Source organism: Vitis vinifera, chromosome 14 (assembly GCF_030704535.1).
Source record: "Vitis vinifera cultivar Pinot Noir 40024 chromosome 14, ASM3070453v1".
NCBI lineage: Eukaryota > Viridiplantae > Streptophyta > Magnoliopsida > Vitales > Vitaceae > Vitis > Vitis vinifera.
Genome location: NC_081818.1, coordinates 21,696,232 through 21,710,898, shown reverse-complemented (window position 1 = coordinate 21,710,898; position 14,667 = coordinate 21,696,232). Strand labels below are relative to the sequence as shown.

The window sequence follows — 14,667 nt, the reverse complement described above, 5'->3', positions numbered from 1 at the left end:
GTAAGGTCATGTCTGTGATGAAGAGGTGGGTCAGGACTACCTATGAAATAGTTATTTCAAATGATCTATTTTTTTTGGAGGAAAATAAATAAAGGTAGAAATGTGTAAGTAAGGTCATGTATGTGATGAAGAGGTGGGTCAGGACCAATATGAGATAGTTATTTTAAAGGATCTATCTTTTTTGGAGGAAAATAAATGAGGGTAAAAATGTGTAAGTAATGTCATGTCTATGATGAAGAGGTGGGTTAGGACTACCTGTGAGATAGTTATTTCAAAGGAACTATCTTTTTCGTCGGAAAATAAATGAAGGGTAGAAATGTGCAAATAAGGTTATGGGATTAAGAGATGAGTCAAGATTACGTGAGATAGATATTTTGAGGGATATGTTTTTTTTTGGAGGAAAATAAATGCGGGTAAAAGTGTGCAGACATGTTTGTGATTAAGAGGTGGGTCACGGCGACCGGTGAGATAGAAATTTCAGGGATTTGTATTTTTTGGAGGAAAATAAAAAAGATGGAAATGTGTCCGATACTAAGAGGTAGGCCAATTTCACCATCATCACGGGTCACCACTCTAAATAACCCTGTAACTACCGAAAGAGAGGTCCATTGTGAGACTCGGAAGTAGAAGAAAAGCTTGTGCCTTTTGAAGAGTTGTGAAATGGGTTACATTCAAGGAGCCGGAGAAATTCAAAAGGAGAAGGAAGTGGAGAAAGGTATTCTCATTCTTCCTTTGCCGACTGAGAAACAGTGGGATAACAAAACAAAAAGAAATCAGAATTTATGATCTTTGATTTTTTATTTTTTTTCCCTCATTTTCTCAGCAACCAAACTGTGCATTTATGTTGTCTACTGTTTCAATTAGTGTTAGTAGGAGTGAAACTTATGATCAATGGCAAAGTCAGTGACAAGGGACCTTGGGGAATGAGTCACAAACACTCAAGTCATATGAATCATATACTGCGTGGGTTATGTACTTTTACGTGGCAAACCGATATCTTTTAAACTGTGCTTTGGCTTTAATGGTATTTCGATGGGAAATATCTGATATATCTGATTACAGAAAAAAATCAGCTCCCAGTGTTAAAAATATGGCATCTAGGTAAACGGAAATGGTGCCATTCAATTTTCAGGGAATGACCAAACGGGCCCTTAATCTGTACATTCATTTTCTAGTATGTATAATTATCACTATTTATTTGAGTGATGTTTTCAAAGTGCTAACATGGGTTCCAAAGAGGGTCAAAACCCTGAAACCAGGGTAGTTTGTGTATTAGCATGAACGCAAGGTGAGCAAGCGACCCCACGATTCTCTTATTTTTCTTGCATGGTCCCTTTTGGTTATGAGCTTCTCCCCACTCCCTATTCTCAGTCTTCTTGGAAAGCTAACAAATTGATACATAAATCATTTTCTAGAGGCGAACTCCCTTTGGTTTATCACTTGAACAAACAAGTTTTTGATTGCTTAATAAATTTTGTGAAAGGAATTTGAAGGCTGCTGTTTAAAACGTTTAGTCATTCTTGTTATTATATTCTCGCATATTACAAATGAGGCCTAAAATTGCTTTTGTTATAGATAACATTCCTTGCAAAAAATCAATGTTTTAAATATATAATTTATATTTTATTAAAATTTAAGATAATTTTTAAAAAATTAAAATATATATATATATATATATATATATATATATATATATATAAAATTAAAAATCAATAATATTTATTTCTTGATCTTTTATTTAAATATATTGGTATTTTAAATTTTATTAAATAAAATATGTATAATATTTAAATATGAAAATATAAAAAAAAAATGGAAGAAAAATTGTATTGTGTAATTCTATTTATATATTATTTATATTTTTTTTTGAATAACATATCTAATTTATCAGGTTTTTTGGCGAGTGTAGCAGAATGGTGTGGGCCAATCTACCCTCACAGCTATAAATGCAATTTTTTCTTTAAAATCAATCATTCCGGTGATCCCACATCGGAAACCCAAGAGATGAGATGAGAAGACTTTAAAGGACTTTAAAACCCACATTAATCTACTGGGGGCAAGCGGCTCTTGGGGCGTGGGGCTGGGCCTGCACTAATAAGTAATAACCATAGAGCACTTTGAGCCATTTTGCCAAAAAAAAAAAAAAGGGAAGGGGGGGAGGGATTGGGCTTTGATCCGGGCTGTTCTTGAGCAAGAAGTGAACATTACACTTTGATCTATTCTGATTCTCTTGCTTAGACTTTTCACGAAATCTCACTTGATTACTTTACTTCGATCTATTCTTATTCTCTTGCAAAGATTAGATCTAAGAAGTTGTATGCCATCAATAATTCACCTACAGGTAGGAAGCATTTATGAAATCAGAAGGAAGCAAGAGAAGGAAAAAGTATTTCCTAGCATCAAACTAGTCTTTGATGAAAGCTTTTAGTATGGTTTGCATGTAAATTGTACAAAGAGACATAATCATAAAATTTCTTCTTTATCATAACAATAATATATCATAAATTTGAATAGCTGTGTTTTGCCTTTCCTGCTTATATCTTTAGCCATGGAAAATATATTAATACCTTCAAAAATTTTCCAGCTTTACGCAAAAAAATGGAGAAGACAGCGGAAGAGAAATGCAGGCAATATCTCTCAAAATTTACTCAATGTGTTGATGAAAAAAGATTCTTCCGTACGATGCGTTGTAGAAAACAATCTAAAGAACATGAAAAATGCTTACATCAATAGTAAGTTCAATTCTATATCATACACTTGTTTGGTGCCATTATTGTTTGTAGTTCTCTATATCTTTTCAAATGATTTTCGTATTGTTTAGATGAAGTTTTGACGCAAATCTGGACGCTTGGCTTAATTGTGTATGAGCAAACCATGATTCTAAAGCAGTTACAGGTGACTTCGTTATGAAAGTAGATGAATGTATGTTCATAAAATATATTCGTGAGTTAGAAAACATGATTTTCCTTAGAAGTTTCTTTTACTGGAGTGTGCTTAATGCATACAGGCACATGTTTGTGTTCTTAATACATCAGCTACATTCTGAAAGGTTCCTGAATAATCAAATTACTTGGACCTCTCCATAGGCTGCTCTTAGCTTCTAGACTCTAGGGTGTTACTTTAGCTCTCAAAATGTTTGGTTGAGTTTTACCCTCTATGGCATAGTTTTCTCAGTTTGACGGATTCATTTTTGAGAAGATCCTCCCCTTTTTTCCTCAGGAAGTTTCTGTAGAAATATTAGGATTGATTGTTAAAGTTTCTGTTTGGTTGTCAAAGTTGTTAAGATTCAAAGTTTTGCCCATTTATTCCCATGTAATTTCAGAATTGTTTTTATTATGCTTCTAGTTTTGAATCAATAGTTCGGTGATACTGACGCCTAAGATGATTAAACCTTGCAATAACCGTTCAGACTCCTATTGTATTTGGAGATGCAGGAGGCCTCCAACCATTTTGTTGTCTAGAATGATTAAAGTTTCTTAAAAGAACATCTTGATGGTTGATGGAACAAGGAAAGTCGTAAGTTGTTTCGCACTGTGAGAGGTTTTTCAGACACTCATAGTTTGGACAAACAAATTATTTTGTGCCATGGAATGAGGGTGAGATGAGTTCCTGCGTTAAGTGTATGGACAGAGTTAGAGTGTGTAGCAATTGGTTTTTAAAAATTAACAGCAAGAACATGTCCTGACTACAGCTGATTGGAGAAGGTCGTTGCTCCAAATAGCTTCATATTGTTGAAAACAATTGTCAACAGAGAATACTGGCTACAGTTGATACTGGAGCCACATACAATTTTGTTGCCATTTAGGGGGCCAAGAACAAGTGGAGCAGAAATTTAAGCTTGTTAAAAGGAGCCGGAACCTACCCATGCATGTCTTAGGTTGTGGATTTTGATGGCAGTGCCTGTTGATTACCTCCACATTTCCTTAGGGAATGAGTTGGCTTTGGGGCTGTGACTTTGGAGATGGGTTGACTGGCTTTAATGGTTTTGGTTTGTATGCTGTCACTTTCCTCGCCTTTGCAAACTTCTTCAGAGAAATGAAATCCCATCCCCCCCCTCCCCACCCCCCAAAAAAGGAAAATTTTAGGGATAACTTGCTCTTCTTTTATGGTAGGTAGTTCTGTTAATATTAATTATTGCCTTCATGCTCAAGATTTATTGTAAAATGTGAGCAAGACTGTGACTAACTTTGATTACTTGTTGATTGAAAATCTTACACATGATTTTGTTTGCAGCAACAATGACACTGTTTTTGAAAAAATGAAGAAAGAATACATGGGTCAAGAGCAGGGGAAATGACCTGTTCTTTGAAGTGACTCAAATCAGCAAAATCAGCATCTGGACTGCAGATCGTGTCTATTGGTGTGTTTCTATTGGTGTGTATGTCTATAACACTTTTTGATTGTTGGAGCAGTGCTTATGGCTTCTATTGATTTTCCCTGCATCTCTGAAATGTACTTTGAACTGTAGTTATTTTCTGGAAATAAAAAGGGAGTCATTTGAAAAAGGTGAAATCACAAAAACATTCACTGTAGGATTGCATATTTGCAGAGCTTTGGTTGAGTTTTATGAATTTACCAGTTACACTGCTTTAGCTATCTTCAGCAATGTAGTGGAGAGTTGGGGAATTTCAATGAAAAATTTAGCGTTTTTCTCTGTTTTTAACACTTATTTGAGCTTGTGGGTGTTTGGCTCAATCTTTCTTGCGTAAATTCCATTTCCTCAGAAGCAGGGAATTGGAATTACCGCATGAAAGACTTTATGAGATAGGAGATAATATACAGGGATGTGCGGCCGGCCAGAATCCTCCCGAACATGAACCAATGATTCTACACAAGAATCAAAACAAGCTCAAGTTACAAAATACGTATTGCAAGTTTGTGCGAATCTAATGCAATTTTCTACGTTCAGTTTTCATGACAAAAATAGCTAATTTGTTATCAGCCGTTTTAAACGCTTATAAATCCAGTATCAGATATCATCGTTCATCGCCAACCCCCCACAACCCCCAAGTTTAAATCAAGAGTAGCACCAAGGATGGCCTTTACTCGCAATTGTTCACACTTCGTGTTTATTTTATTTATTTTTAAAAATCACGGCCTCCATTTTTAAATTCGTGGCCTATTTAATAACATTATTTACCCATATTTTTAGAGAAAATAAATGAAGATTTTAAGCGCAAAAAATTTCAGAATATAACAAGGTGAAATTGTAACAATAACGTCAAGAGATTTTCACAATCCAGATACAAATGGCGACTCATCACCTATTGTTAAAAAGTATTATCTCCAAAACATAAAATTGACAGAAGCTCTTCAATTAGGATTAGGCTTGATTTAGCATTCAAACCCATCTCATAGGAAACCCATAACGCAAACCAGCTTAGAACCTCCACTTCACGATCAATTTTGGCCGAAGAAGGGTTATAACACGACCATCAAACCCAATAAATGGGCAGACACCCCTCAGACTGCATATCGAACTAATAATGTGGAAAATTCAATCACACCAGATGTGTATAACCACTAAAATAGTTGTTTCACAACAAAAATTCCATCCAGTAGCAAAAAAAAGGGACCTACTACACAACCGTCCTCCAATCACAAATATTTAATTTGGCTTCCGCATGTTCCGTCCAGCACGAATTACCTCATCTACCAACAACAACTGAGATGCAATTACTGGCCTGCAAAACAGAGTAGCATAATTGTTGATGATTAGCTTGATTTATGTAGCTTTAATGGGAAAAACAGGACTAATGGCTTGCTTCTTTAACGGCAAAGAAATAGGTCACTTCAAGCTGTGAAACATGCAATCTTTGACTGGAGTCTGCAAGCCCATATTTAAAATGAAGATGAATGCAGAGTATGTATCCATATATGAAGAGTCACGCTCACTCTGTCAATGTTATCCAATTCTAGCTTTTGGTAGAACCAAATGAACCTAAAATATAAACTAATGGTGGTCCCAAATTTAAAGCAATGAGTTTCACAAACCCTGAATTTATGATTTGGCGCTTCACAGAGTAGTTGTCAAAGATGCCCTCCATATGGGGGTCAATCGGTTCTCCTGTGTGCTGGTTTAGTCCCACGACATTGCCTCGGTCATGCTCTCCCTGAATAAACCACACCAAGATATCAAAGACAAACTCAATGAATTTGTTTTTATTTTTAACCTAAAAATAAGAATAAGAAAATGCAGATCATAACAAGAGAATACCGTAAGAGCGATGATCACATCTTGAGTGTCAAGCCCAGAGTTTTCTGCAAGTGTTTTAGGCACCACTAAAAGGGCATCAGCAAAAGCTTCAACACCAAGTTGTGCACGCTGTTCCAAGTTTGTAAATACCAAAAAAAACGCTTAGAAACATGACATGATTGCTTGAGAATACTTTTCTACACAGGACAGATTTGATATTCATTACCCCTTGAACAGTTTTCTTCACTTCATTGACTAGGTATTGCCTGGCTGCAACCTCAAAAGCCCCTGCCCCCTAAATGACAACAGGAAGTGAACTTCACTAAAAAAATATAATGCAAGAACATGAACAAGACTTGTAAAGTGCATTTACATCAAGCCGAGCAAGAGTCTTAATTTTCATATAGCCTAAGTATATAAAAGAAAGGATCATTCAGAGCAAATTGTAAGTCCATGGGTCAGGTGGACATAAGATTTGCTCAACCTACACATCATGTTCCCATTCATGGATATGATCCAGTTTAGGATTATAGACCAAAAGTCAATATTTCACATTACATGTTCCCTCTCCACCAAGCTGAATCATCTCAACTGCAAAAGGGCCGTCAAACTTCAACTTTGCCCTTGACCATGTTAACCCAGAAAGTGAATCAACAAATCACATTTAAGAGCATGGTTGTGCTACCAGAAAGATGGACACTAACCAGTTCATCTAAAATTCCCTATTTAAAAAAAAAACTTCAGCTCTTTTCCACTATTCTTATCCAGGCAACTTCAGTTGTCTATTATTATTTTAGGTTCTAAAAACCACTGCAATTATATTAACTGCATTCAGGGTCTACACTAAACCAAACTGTCACAGAAGGCAGCATGCTCTTCTGTCAAATGTATGGGATGTGTCAAGCATATAAATTGTGCCAGCAGCAAGCCTGTAAAGCATGCTCTGATCATTTTTTATTGTGGAAATTACCCAAACACTTATCCTACACAGCATCAATATACGTCAAGTAGGATTAGTTAATTTAAACAATTCTCAAGAGCTAACAAAAGAAACCACATTGAAGCAATCTCAAATATGAATAAGGATGAGGAAGTTTAGAATCATCAGGTGACATCACAGACCAAGTTTCACATATATTTCTGCATGGGGGCTTGAGTGGTGGACTTACCAAGACAACAGATTCGTCTTCCATAGTGTTCTTGACAGATCTCAGGCCATCACGAACAGCATCCTTAATTTGGGCAATTGTATGGTCGTTAGGTCCTGCAACATTAGACATAGTTATGAGGATCTGATCACAAGTGGTCTGTAATAGCAATATGATGATGCATATCAAATAAGTAGCACCAACAAATTCAAGTGCTTTAGCCTGTTGACTAAATGATAGAATAACAGTGTACATTACTTTTTAGCTTTTACAAGCAAAATGAAACCACAAAACATTTCAAGTACCTTTAATTAAGATTGTACACGAGTGAGGATTCTTCACATTTTCCACAAAAGTATACTTCTCCTCACCAAGGATGTGCTCATAAACAAGTCCAGCCCAACCAAGGCAATCAGGAGTCAAATCATCAACAGAATTTACAGCCTCTCCTCCACAAGCCAAAACCAAACGCTCCATATTTCTCCTCTTAGCTCTTCGGAGTGCAATTATCTACCAAAAAAAAGGCCTACTTAGCAATTTGTAAAAGAGGGGTAAAAACAGAGGCAACAAAATATATCTAATATGCCTATAAAAATCTTGTAATGAAAATGAAAACTGAAGCTCTCTTCAAGCTTCCCTAGAATGGTTCTTTTGTGCTACTTTTACTGCTAGCCTATTGTTCTGGAAATGAAATATAAGAAAGCATTATCTCAAAAGGAGATTCCAAAGAAGTAAATAGCAGAACACAACAACATAAATGGTTGATGACTTACCCCTGCTCTTGCAAGAAGATCCAGTGAAGGAGGATCAATTCCCTTTTGATTTATAACAACAAAGTTGTTATCATTACCAGAACAAACCTGCATAAGGACAAAGGCACACGCAATGAATCAAGATGCCAGATGTACAACTATACACTCCTATCATCAACACGTTGCAAATAAGCCATGCATTTTAACTTCTCTACCTTGTTCTTTAGTTCTATTATTTTTTTCACTCTTTCATCAACCTGACGTCTTTCAGCTGCAACCATGGCTTCTCTCTGTTCTGCACTTGAGTAGAAAAAACCTGCATTTATTTCACTGAGAAGCAAAACATCAGTTTCATGTTTTCCACAATATTGTAGTTAACTGCAATATTATTTCAGCTTCAAAATTTTAAATTTCTATTTCAGTATCACTCAATAATAAATTGAATTTGGGAAAATAAAAACAATGTGAACATAATATACCAAACCAACACTTAGCACTCTCCTTCCCTTCCCCTACCTCACCCCAACCCCCTGGCCAAAAGCACACTGGAATTTGAACTTGTCAAGTATTCCACCTTAGGTTTTTGCTTTAAAGCAAACATATTTCTCAGTATTTACCTTTTATCATACTCCAAAGATACATTACTTGTCAAGATGTAACAATTCTCAGCACGTCGCTTCATATCAGGATGTCTTGAACCATGATCAAGGACAAGACCTTCAACCTAGAAAAGTATATAACATGAGAACCTGAGGTATATATAAAGGTAATTTTGTATTAAATAAAACAATTTTTAAGCTAGCACCATAAACGGAGAGATTCAGAAATTAACACAAATATGTGTGGCAGTCCTGTTTATCTTTCTAACCACCAAAAACAAAGTTGAATCAAAACACAGAAAAAACCTTCAAAACACACCTACAACAATATATAACTAGTAACAGACACCCTTCTTAGCCTTTGTCCATAACTAAATGGTTCAAACTTGACAATAACAAGCCCATGTACCTAAAAGGAACCATTCCACAGGAGCTGGCATTCTGCAGGTTTTTAGTCCATATAACTAAAAAACATCATTACTGGACACACTAGGATTGGGACAAAATCACCAAGGCACGTGGTTTTTCCCAAATGTTGCATACTAAAGGATAATGTATGCATTTGCTGAGTAAATAAAAAATTATTGTAAACAAATGCCAAGCTGATTTCTAGTTCATAATGTTATTTTATTTTTTGATTGGTAAATTTTTGTCCCCATTGGGACTTGAACCTGGAACTTCCCAGAAACCCACCCCCCATCCCTATCGAAGTCTTATATATATAATAGTCACCAATCACACTTTTTTTCCATTAAAATGTCATTTAGCACACGGTCTATCATGACAACCTATGCACTTTTCATTCATCCAGGCTATTTATAAGTGTTTGTTTCCTTCCTTTATCTTTGCCTGGAAAAAAATGTATTAACGAGCTGAGATGACATTTGGTTGCCTTGCCATTCTTCTTGTTTACTCACCTGTTTCTGTTTTCTTTCTCAATTTTTTCTGAAAAATAAAATTTAAAAGTAGCAACACAGCTTTTTTTTTTAGATAAATAGCCTAAAAGGGGGCAACCATGCACACAGAATGCATACAAGATCCACTCATCAAAAAGGGAAGAAAAAGAACACAACCATGTACACAGGAATGCAGGATGGATACAAGGAACATTCAAAATACTAATCTACTGGACCACTGAAGCAAAGAGTTCATAAAAACATTTTCAATTGCAATTCTGACATGTCTAAAGACACCCAAACTGTCATAGCAGTCCAAAACATTTAAAATTCTTCCATTACAATCATAAATAAAGTATGCTAAACTCCAGCTTTTGGTTGGAGGTGCTCAAGATAATAGTGGTGGCAGTGATTGTGTGGTGAACTGGTGGTGGTCATTATGATGATAGGGGTGGTTAGCTGCAGGAACAATATTGCTGGCTGTCAGTAGCAGCATGGTGAATGGCTGGTTGATGGCAAAGGTGAAGCTGGAAGCAGTGGCTAAAATGGAAGATATGGTGCTGTGGCAGCAGTATAGATGGCGGGTTCTCATCAACAGCAATAGCAATGTAGGCTGTTGACAGTAGAGGCAATAGCAAAGAAGTGGCAATGTTAGCTATTGCATGAACTTGGCTCCAAGCATTCAGGTGTACTAAATGTCAGATTCATTGAATCCCCATGAAGAATATGACCATCACTCAACAACCCCGAATTTTAGGAAATGAGAACATGATTAAATAATATAATATAGCTTTATTTCATTCTACTCCCTTGGTCAAATTGAAGTGTATAACTAAGATAGCACGTTCAACATGAGCCCAAGGTTACTTATAACAACAAGGAATGCAATTCCCTTTTTCTTTGTTAGAGATATCTGTTGGGCACATAGCTGATAGATAGGAATGTTGGACAGATATACCCCACAACCCTTAGCATGTCAAGCCTAGCACAGTTACTTCACATACTTTGAAGCGCCAATGTAACATAAGGTAGCAGTAGGCTTGCAGCTACAGTGACATGCAAGGTTCTAAAAACGAAATTCAGGAAATCATTTAAAAAAAATGAAAACAAAAATTGGTTTACCAAACACATTTATAATTGTTACCAATTTTTGGCAAACAAAGCACAGAAAATAGACAGCAACCAAACAAAAGCCTAACTTTTGTTAATAATTAAAATATCTTTCTGCAATATGTAAGGTTACAGATGCCTAGGTGATAGAATCATCAACTACAATTGCAGAAAACCATCGCAATTAATTTGCAACCAAGCAGAAAGAGTCCTACAGTGGCTTGAAATGAAAGTACAATTTTTTGTTTGTTTATATACAATTATTACTAGTAGTAGTTAATGGTCCACCCACCAGCTCCATCATCCCTTGAGCTAATTAATATCAACATCATCTAACAACTATTGGTTAGAGATGATTTGTTTAACCAGAGTACTTTACAAGTAAATATTTCACCAACCGCAATTGCTAAAATGAGAATGCGGTATTTTTAGTCACAAAGATACAGCAACATGCTAATTTTCTATATTTTTACACTGCCTATCCCAAAGCTCTAGATAAAGGAAGAGGATTGAATCCCAAACCTAAACAGAAGAAGATGTTAGTATAGGCGATTGACAGACAATGTCAAATTGAGAAGGTATTATCAACATGAATCCTCAAATTTTAAAGGTGATGACCACAAGTATAAAAAATTATATTGCCTAATAGATATTAATTTAAACTATAAAATTTTGATTGCTTTATAAATTAACAGTTGCCGATGAATATACCAAACGTGTGTCCACATCAAACTTATGGCGCATGTGCATAATCTCCACCATGAATAAATCAATGCCTTCCTCAGGCTTGCGGATGCAAAGCACCTGTCAAATCAAAGTCAAATTTATCACACCAAGACACAAAAGGGTCTACTGCTAACCACACAACTTACATAAGTTAAACTAGATGGAAAATAGAGACAGCCAAAAAGTGAATGTGAGTTGAAAACAATCATAGGATGCAGAAGGAAAAAACAGGCTTGAATAAAAATTAACTGCATGAAAAGCACTCACCGCATTAACAACTATGTCAGTCAATTGATCTGCCATTGCCTCGTATAACTAATGCCAATAACAAGTTATGAGAAAGAATCACATAAAATTGCATAAAATGCTACCAAAGAAATCAAAGCTTACAGCATACCTTTGTTCTCAGGGTTGTTCTTGCTACCATTTTTAGAATCTCTTTATCAGGCTCATCACCCATTACCACAGGAGTTTTAAATTTTTCAAGGAACTGGAGGGTAGCTCTTTTTGCAATCTCAAACCCATCAACCAGAACACGTGGATGCATCCCTGGAACAGGCAATTCACCTCATACGTAAAATTCATCAAGGACACACAAAGAGGCATAATCTCAAACTGTTTTTAGTATTTATATTTGAATGCAAATTAAGTGTCACTGATGCAATTTTAAGAAGTTGACGTAGAAAATCCATTTTTGAAAATATGAATAGCTTTGACCCAAGTTTGGGACCTAGGCTACCAATTTTATTTGCATCCCTTGCTCATTAGGACAAATATTTCCAACCCACAAACGCATGACATTTACAGTAATACATGGAAAAGATCGGAAAGGTGGAAAAGGACTAAAAAAAGGAATGACTAAATTACATTAAGGAACATGGCAATACAAGAGAATTAGCTATAAAGCCATTCTCCCCTCTAAGATAAAGAAACACTTTGAACAGTCACATGTCTTATTTATTTATTTATTTCTGTATAGAAAAACAGTAGCACACATCATTGACATCCACACTTATATGCATAGAATGATGGTATCACAAACCTTCATCAATGTAGCGTTCTGATTGTTTCATAAGCTCGCCAATAAAGAGCACTGTAGAGGTTGTACCATCTCCACTTGTATCATCTTGGGCAACAGCTGTCCTTGCTATCATAATTGCAGTTGGATTTTGAATTTGCTGTAACATAAATGAAACATCAGCCAATAACACACTGTAAACACAACATAAGGAAATGTGGATGCTAAATATAATTAAATCTGAGTGCTGATGAAGAAGTAACATATGACAGACCTTGAAGCCTGGCTCAAATGGGAAGAGATTGAGGTGAGGACTAGGGAGGTTCTAGGTTGGGAAAAAACATTATCTATAGAAAGATTAAAAAAGAAGTAAAGTTCGAAAGCGTGCAAAAATGATCACTGTGTAAGACTTTTGCTCTGTTCTCAACAATCATCCCTTGTCCTTTTCATCAAGAAATTGTTTTACGCATACAGCTCTTGAAGTAGCATAGTACAGAAGTTAAGCAATCATAGGAAAGACACTGAAATACAGACCCAATTTCTTTGATGTCACTCCATGTTTTGGTATTTAATCCTTTAATGCCACCCTTAGAGCCTAACAGTTCAAATTATCACTACACACCTCTTCTCCCACCCTGCAAACACTTAGGCTCTGTTTGCTTTAGCAGAAGATAAGATCATGAAGGACTCGTGTCTATGCCAACCAATGATACTGCAAACAGTTGCAATTGTGACATGATAGGCGGCATTACTAGGTTTTTTTAAACACATTACTAACAATTCCATTACTTCAAGGAACCTTGTAAATCCACTATGTTTTCTGAAATGCGGCAGCACTTTGGTTTTGTTTGTTTCTCTTAACAATTTTCCGGTCTTATTTTATCTAACGACAAACAGAGCCCTGAGTGCTACAGTACTACTACCCTCCATATTTGATCCAAAACACTAATTAATCCCAAAAAATTCAACTATATATAAGCCGGAAATCAGATTTCTTCTTTTTCTGAAGTAAATCTACCGTCTATATAAATACAATCAACTCCAAAAATCGCATGGATCAGAACTAAACTTAGGACAAAAATTAAAATAATAATAATACTAAACACAGTTACAGCCGGAAGAAAGATCAAAAGATCTAGAGTTTCTAGAGAGAGAGCTGACCATCTCTTTCAAGAGAGTGTTGCCATCCTTGGTGAGTTTGATATCGCCGGCTCCGCCAACAAGCCTGGAAATGAAAACGAAAGAAAGGATATGGAAAACGGAAAAGAGAGAGAATAAATTAGAAGAAGAAGAAGAAAAGGGAAAAAGTGTACATCTTGATGGTGCCTTTGGGGCCGAGGTTGGTCTTGAGAACATCTTGCAAGCCCTTGGCGGCATTGATATTCATGTGAAGTGCTGCAGATTTGTTCAGCACTTCTGCATTTGGATTCAACACTCTCAGTGACATCTTCGCTTGGTTTCTGGAGATGGATGAAGCTGGAGAGAAGGAGAAAGAGCGTAGCTTTGGGAGTTTTTTAAGAGTTTCAGTTTTCCGCTTATGAACTGAGGAGCGGGGTTGGGTTTTAGGGCTTTCTGGAAATGGAGTTTTAGGTTTAACTCTTTAAACCGACGTCGTTTTGAGCTCTCGCAAAAAGGCGCTTCTTTTGGTTTTGCTTTCCTTCAAAACGCAGCGTTTAGGGTATGGAGTACATGGCAAGTAAATTTACAAATGAAAAATAACATGTTTCTAAAAATCATTTGGAAAAAGATTTTCTAATCGTTTAACAAATGCAAGCACTACAATAACTAAAAAAATTTTAAACAATATTTTTTTTATTTGCTAACTATTCCTCTTTTTTTTAAATGAAAATATATTGAAAAAATTGTTTCATTTTCATAATTAAACAAAATAGAAAAATAAATAAGGACATGTTGATGTAATGAAAGGGTAATCGCCTCAATCTCTGATTATGTGTTTCCTACGTATAATTACTTTGGTATGTTATAAGGAATACAAATGAATATTTTGTTTTCATTCATATTTCTTAATAGATAGAAATGAATTTGATGATTTCATTTCTAGCATTTTGATGAACTTAGAAATGCAAGATTGGAAATGAAAAAGAAATAAATTTACAATAATATCCTTCCATATAATTTAAAATAATTTTTTTTATTTTTAAAAAATAAATTTTGAAATTTTTTTTGTTATTAAATAATAAGACTAAAAATATATATATACT

At 35.5% G+C, this 14,667-nt stretch overlaps 2 protein-coding genes across 3 annotated transcripts; one reads left to right on the top strand and one right to left on the bottom strand.

Annotated features, from left to right (window-relative positions):
- The first annotated feature begins 529 nt into the window (after positions 1 to 529).
- Positions 530 to 4,669, top strand: LOC100854949 (uncharacterized). Its single transcript, XM_003633668.4, has 3 exons — positions 530 to 715; positions 2,585 to 2,732; positions 4,234 to 4,669. The coding sequence occupies exons 1-3, from the start codon at positions 661 to 663 to the stop codon at positions 4,295 to 4,297; spliced, it is 267 nt and encodes an 88-aa protein (XP_003633716.1). The 5' UTR covers positions 530 to 660; the 3' UTR covers positions 4,298 to 4,669.
- Positions 4,670 to 5,168: 499 nt separating this feature from the next.
- Positions 5,169 to 14,108, bottom strand: LOC100249757 (T-complex protein 1 subunit zeta 1). 2 transcript variants are annotated; one of them, XM_002283474.4, is made up of 15 exons: positions 13,759 to 14,108; positions 13,607 to 13,670; positions 12,470 to 12,605; positions 11,825 to 11,976; positions 11,695 to 11,742; positions 11,413 to 11,505; positions 8,714 to 8,820; positions 8,312 to 8,426; positions 8,118 to 8,204; positions 7,650 to 7,854; positions 7,366 to 7,460; positions 6,423 to 6,491; positions 6,218 to 6,325; positions 5,995 to 6,113; positions 5,169 to 5,684 (listed from the first exon to the last, which is right to left on the bottom strand). In XM_002283474.4, exons 1-15 carry the CDS (start codon positions 13,890 to 13,892, stop codon positions 5,609 to 5,611), a joined length of 1,608 nt encoding a protein of 535 aa, XP_002283510.1. In that variant the 5' UTR covers positions 13,893 to 14,108; the 3' UTR covers positions 5,169 to 5,608. The 2 variants fall into 2 exon arrangements, with proteins under 2 accessions (XP_002283510.1, XP_059598507.1); XM_059742524.1 differs by having other exon boundaries at positions 5,490 to 6,113.
- Between the last annotated feature and the right edge of the window lie 559 nt (positions 14,109 to 14,667).

Excerpts from the sequence above, each read along its gene's own strand:
- LOC100854949 (XM_003633668.4), top strand. The coding sequence starts at position 661 with ATGGGTTACATTCAAGGAGCCGGAGAAATTCAAAAGGAGAAGGAAGTG. Across the intron at positions 716-2,584 it reads GGAGAAGGAAGTGGAGAAAG|CTTTACGCAAAAAAATGGAG; the intron begins GTATTCTCATTC and ends AAAATTTTCCAG. Across the intron at positions 2,733-4,233 it reads GAAAAATGCTTACATCAATA|CAACAATGACACTGTTTTTG; the intron begins GTAAGTTCAATT and ends TTTTGTTTGCAG.
- LOC100249757 (XM_059742524.1), bottom strand. The coding sequence starts at position 13,892 with ATGTCACTGAGAGTGTTGAATCCAAATGCAGAAGTGCTGAACAAATCT. Across the intron at positions 11,743-11,824 it reads GAACAACCCTGAGAACAAAG|TTATACGAGGCAATGGCAGA; the intron begins GTATGCTGTAAG and ends TATTGGCATTAG. Across the intron at positions 6,326-6,422 it reads TGAAGAAAACTGTTCAAGGG|CGTGCACAACTTGGTGTTGA; the intron begins GTAATGAATATC and ends AACTTGGAACAG.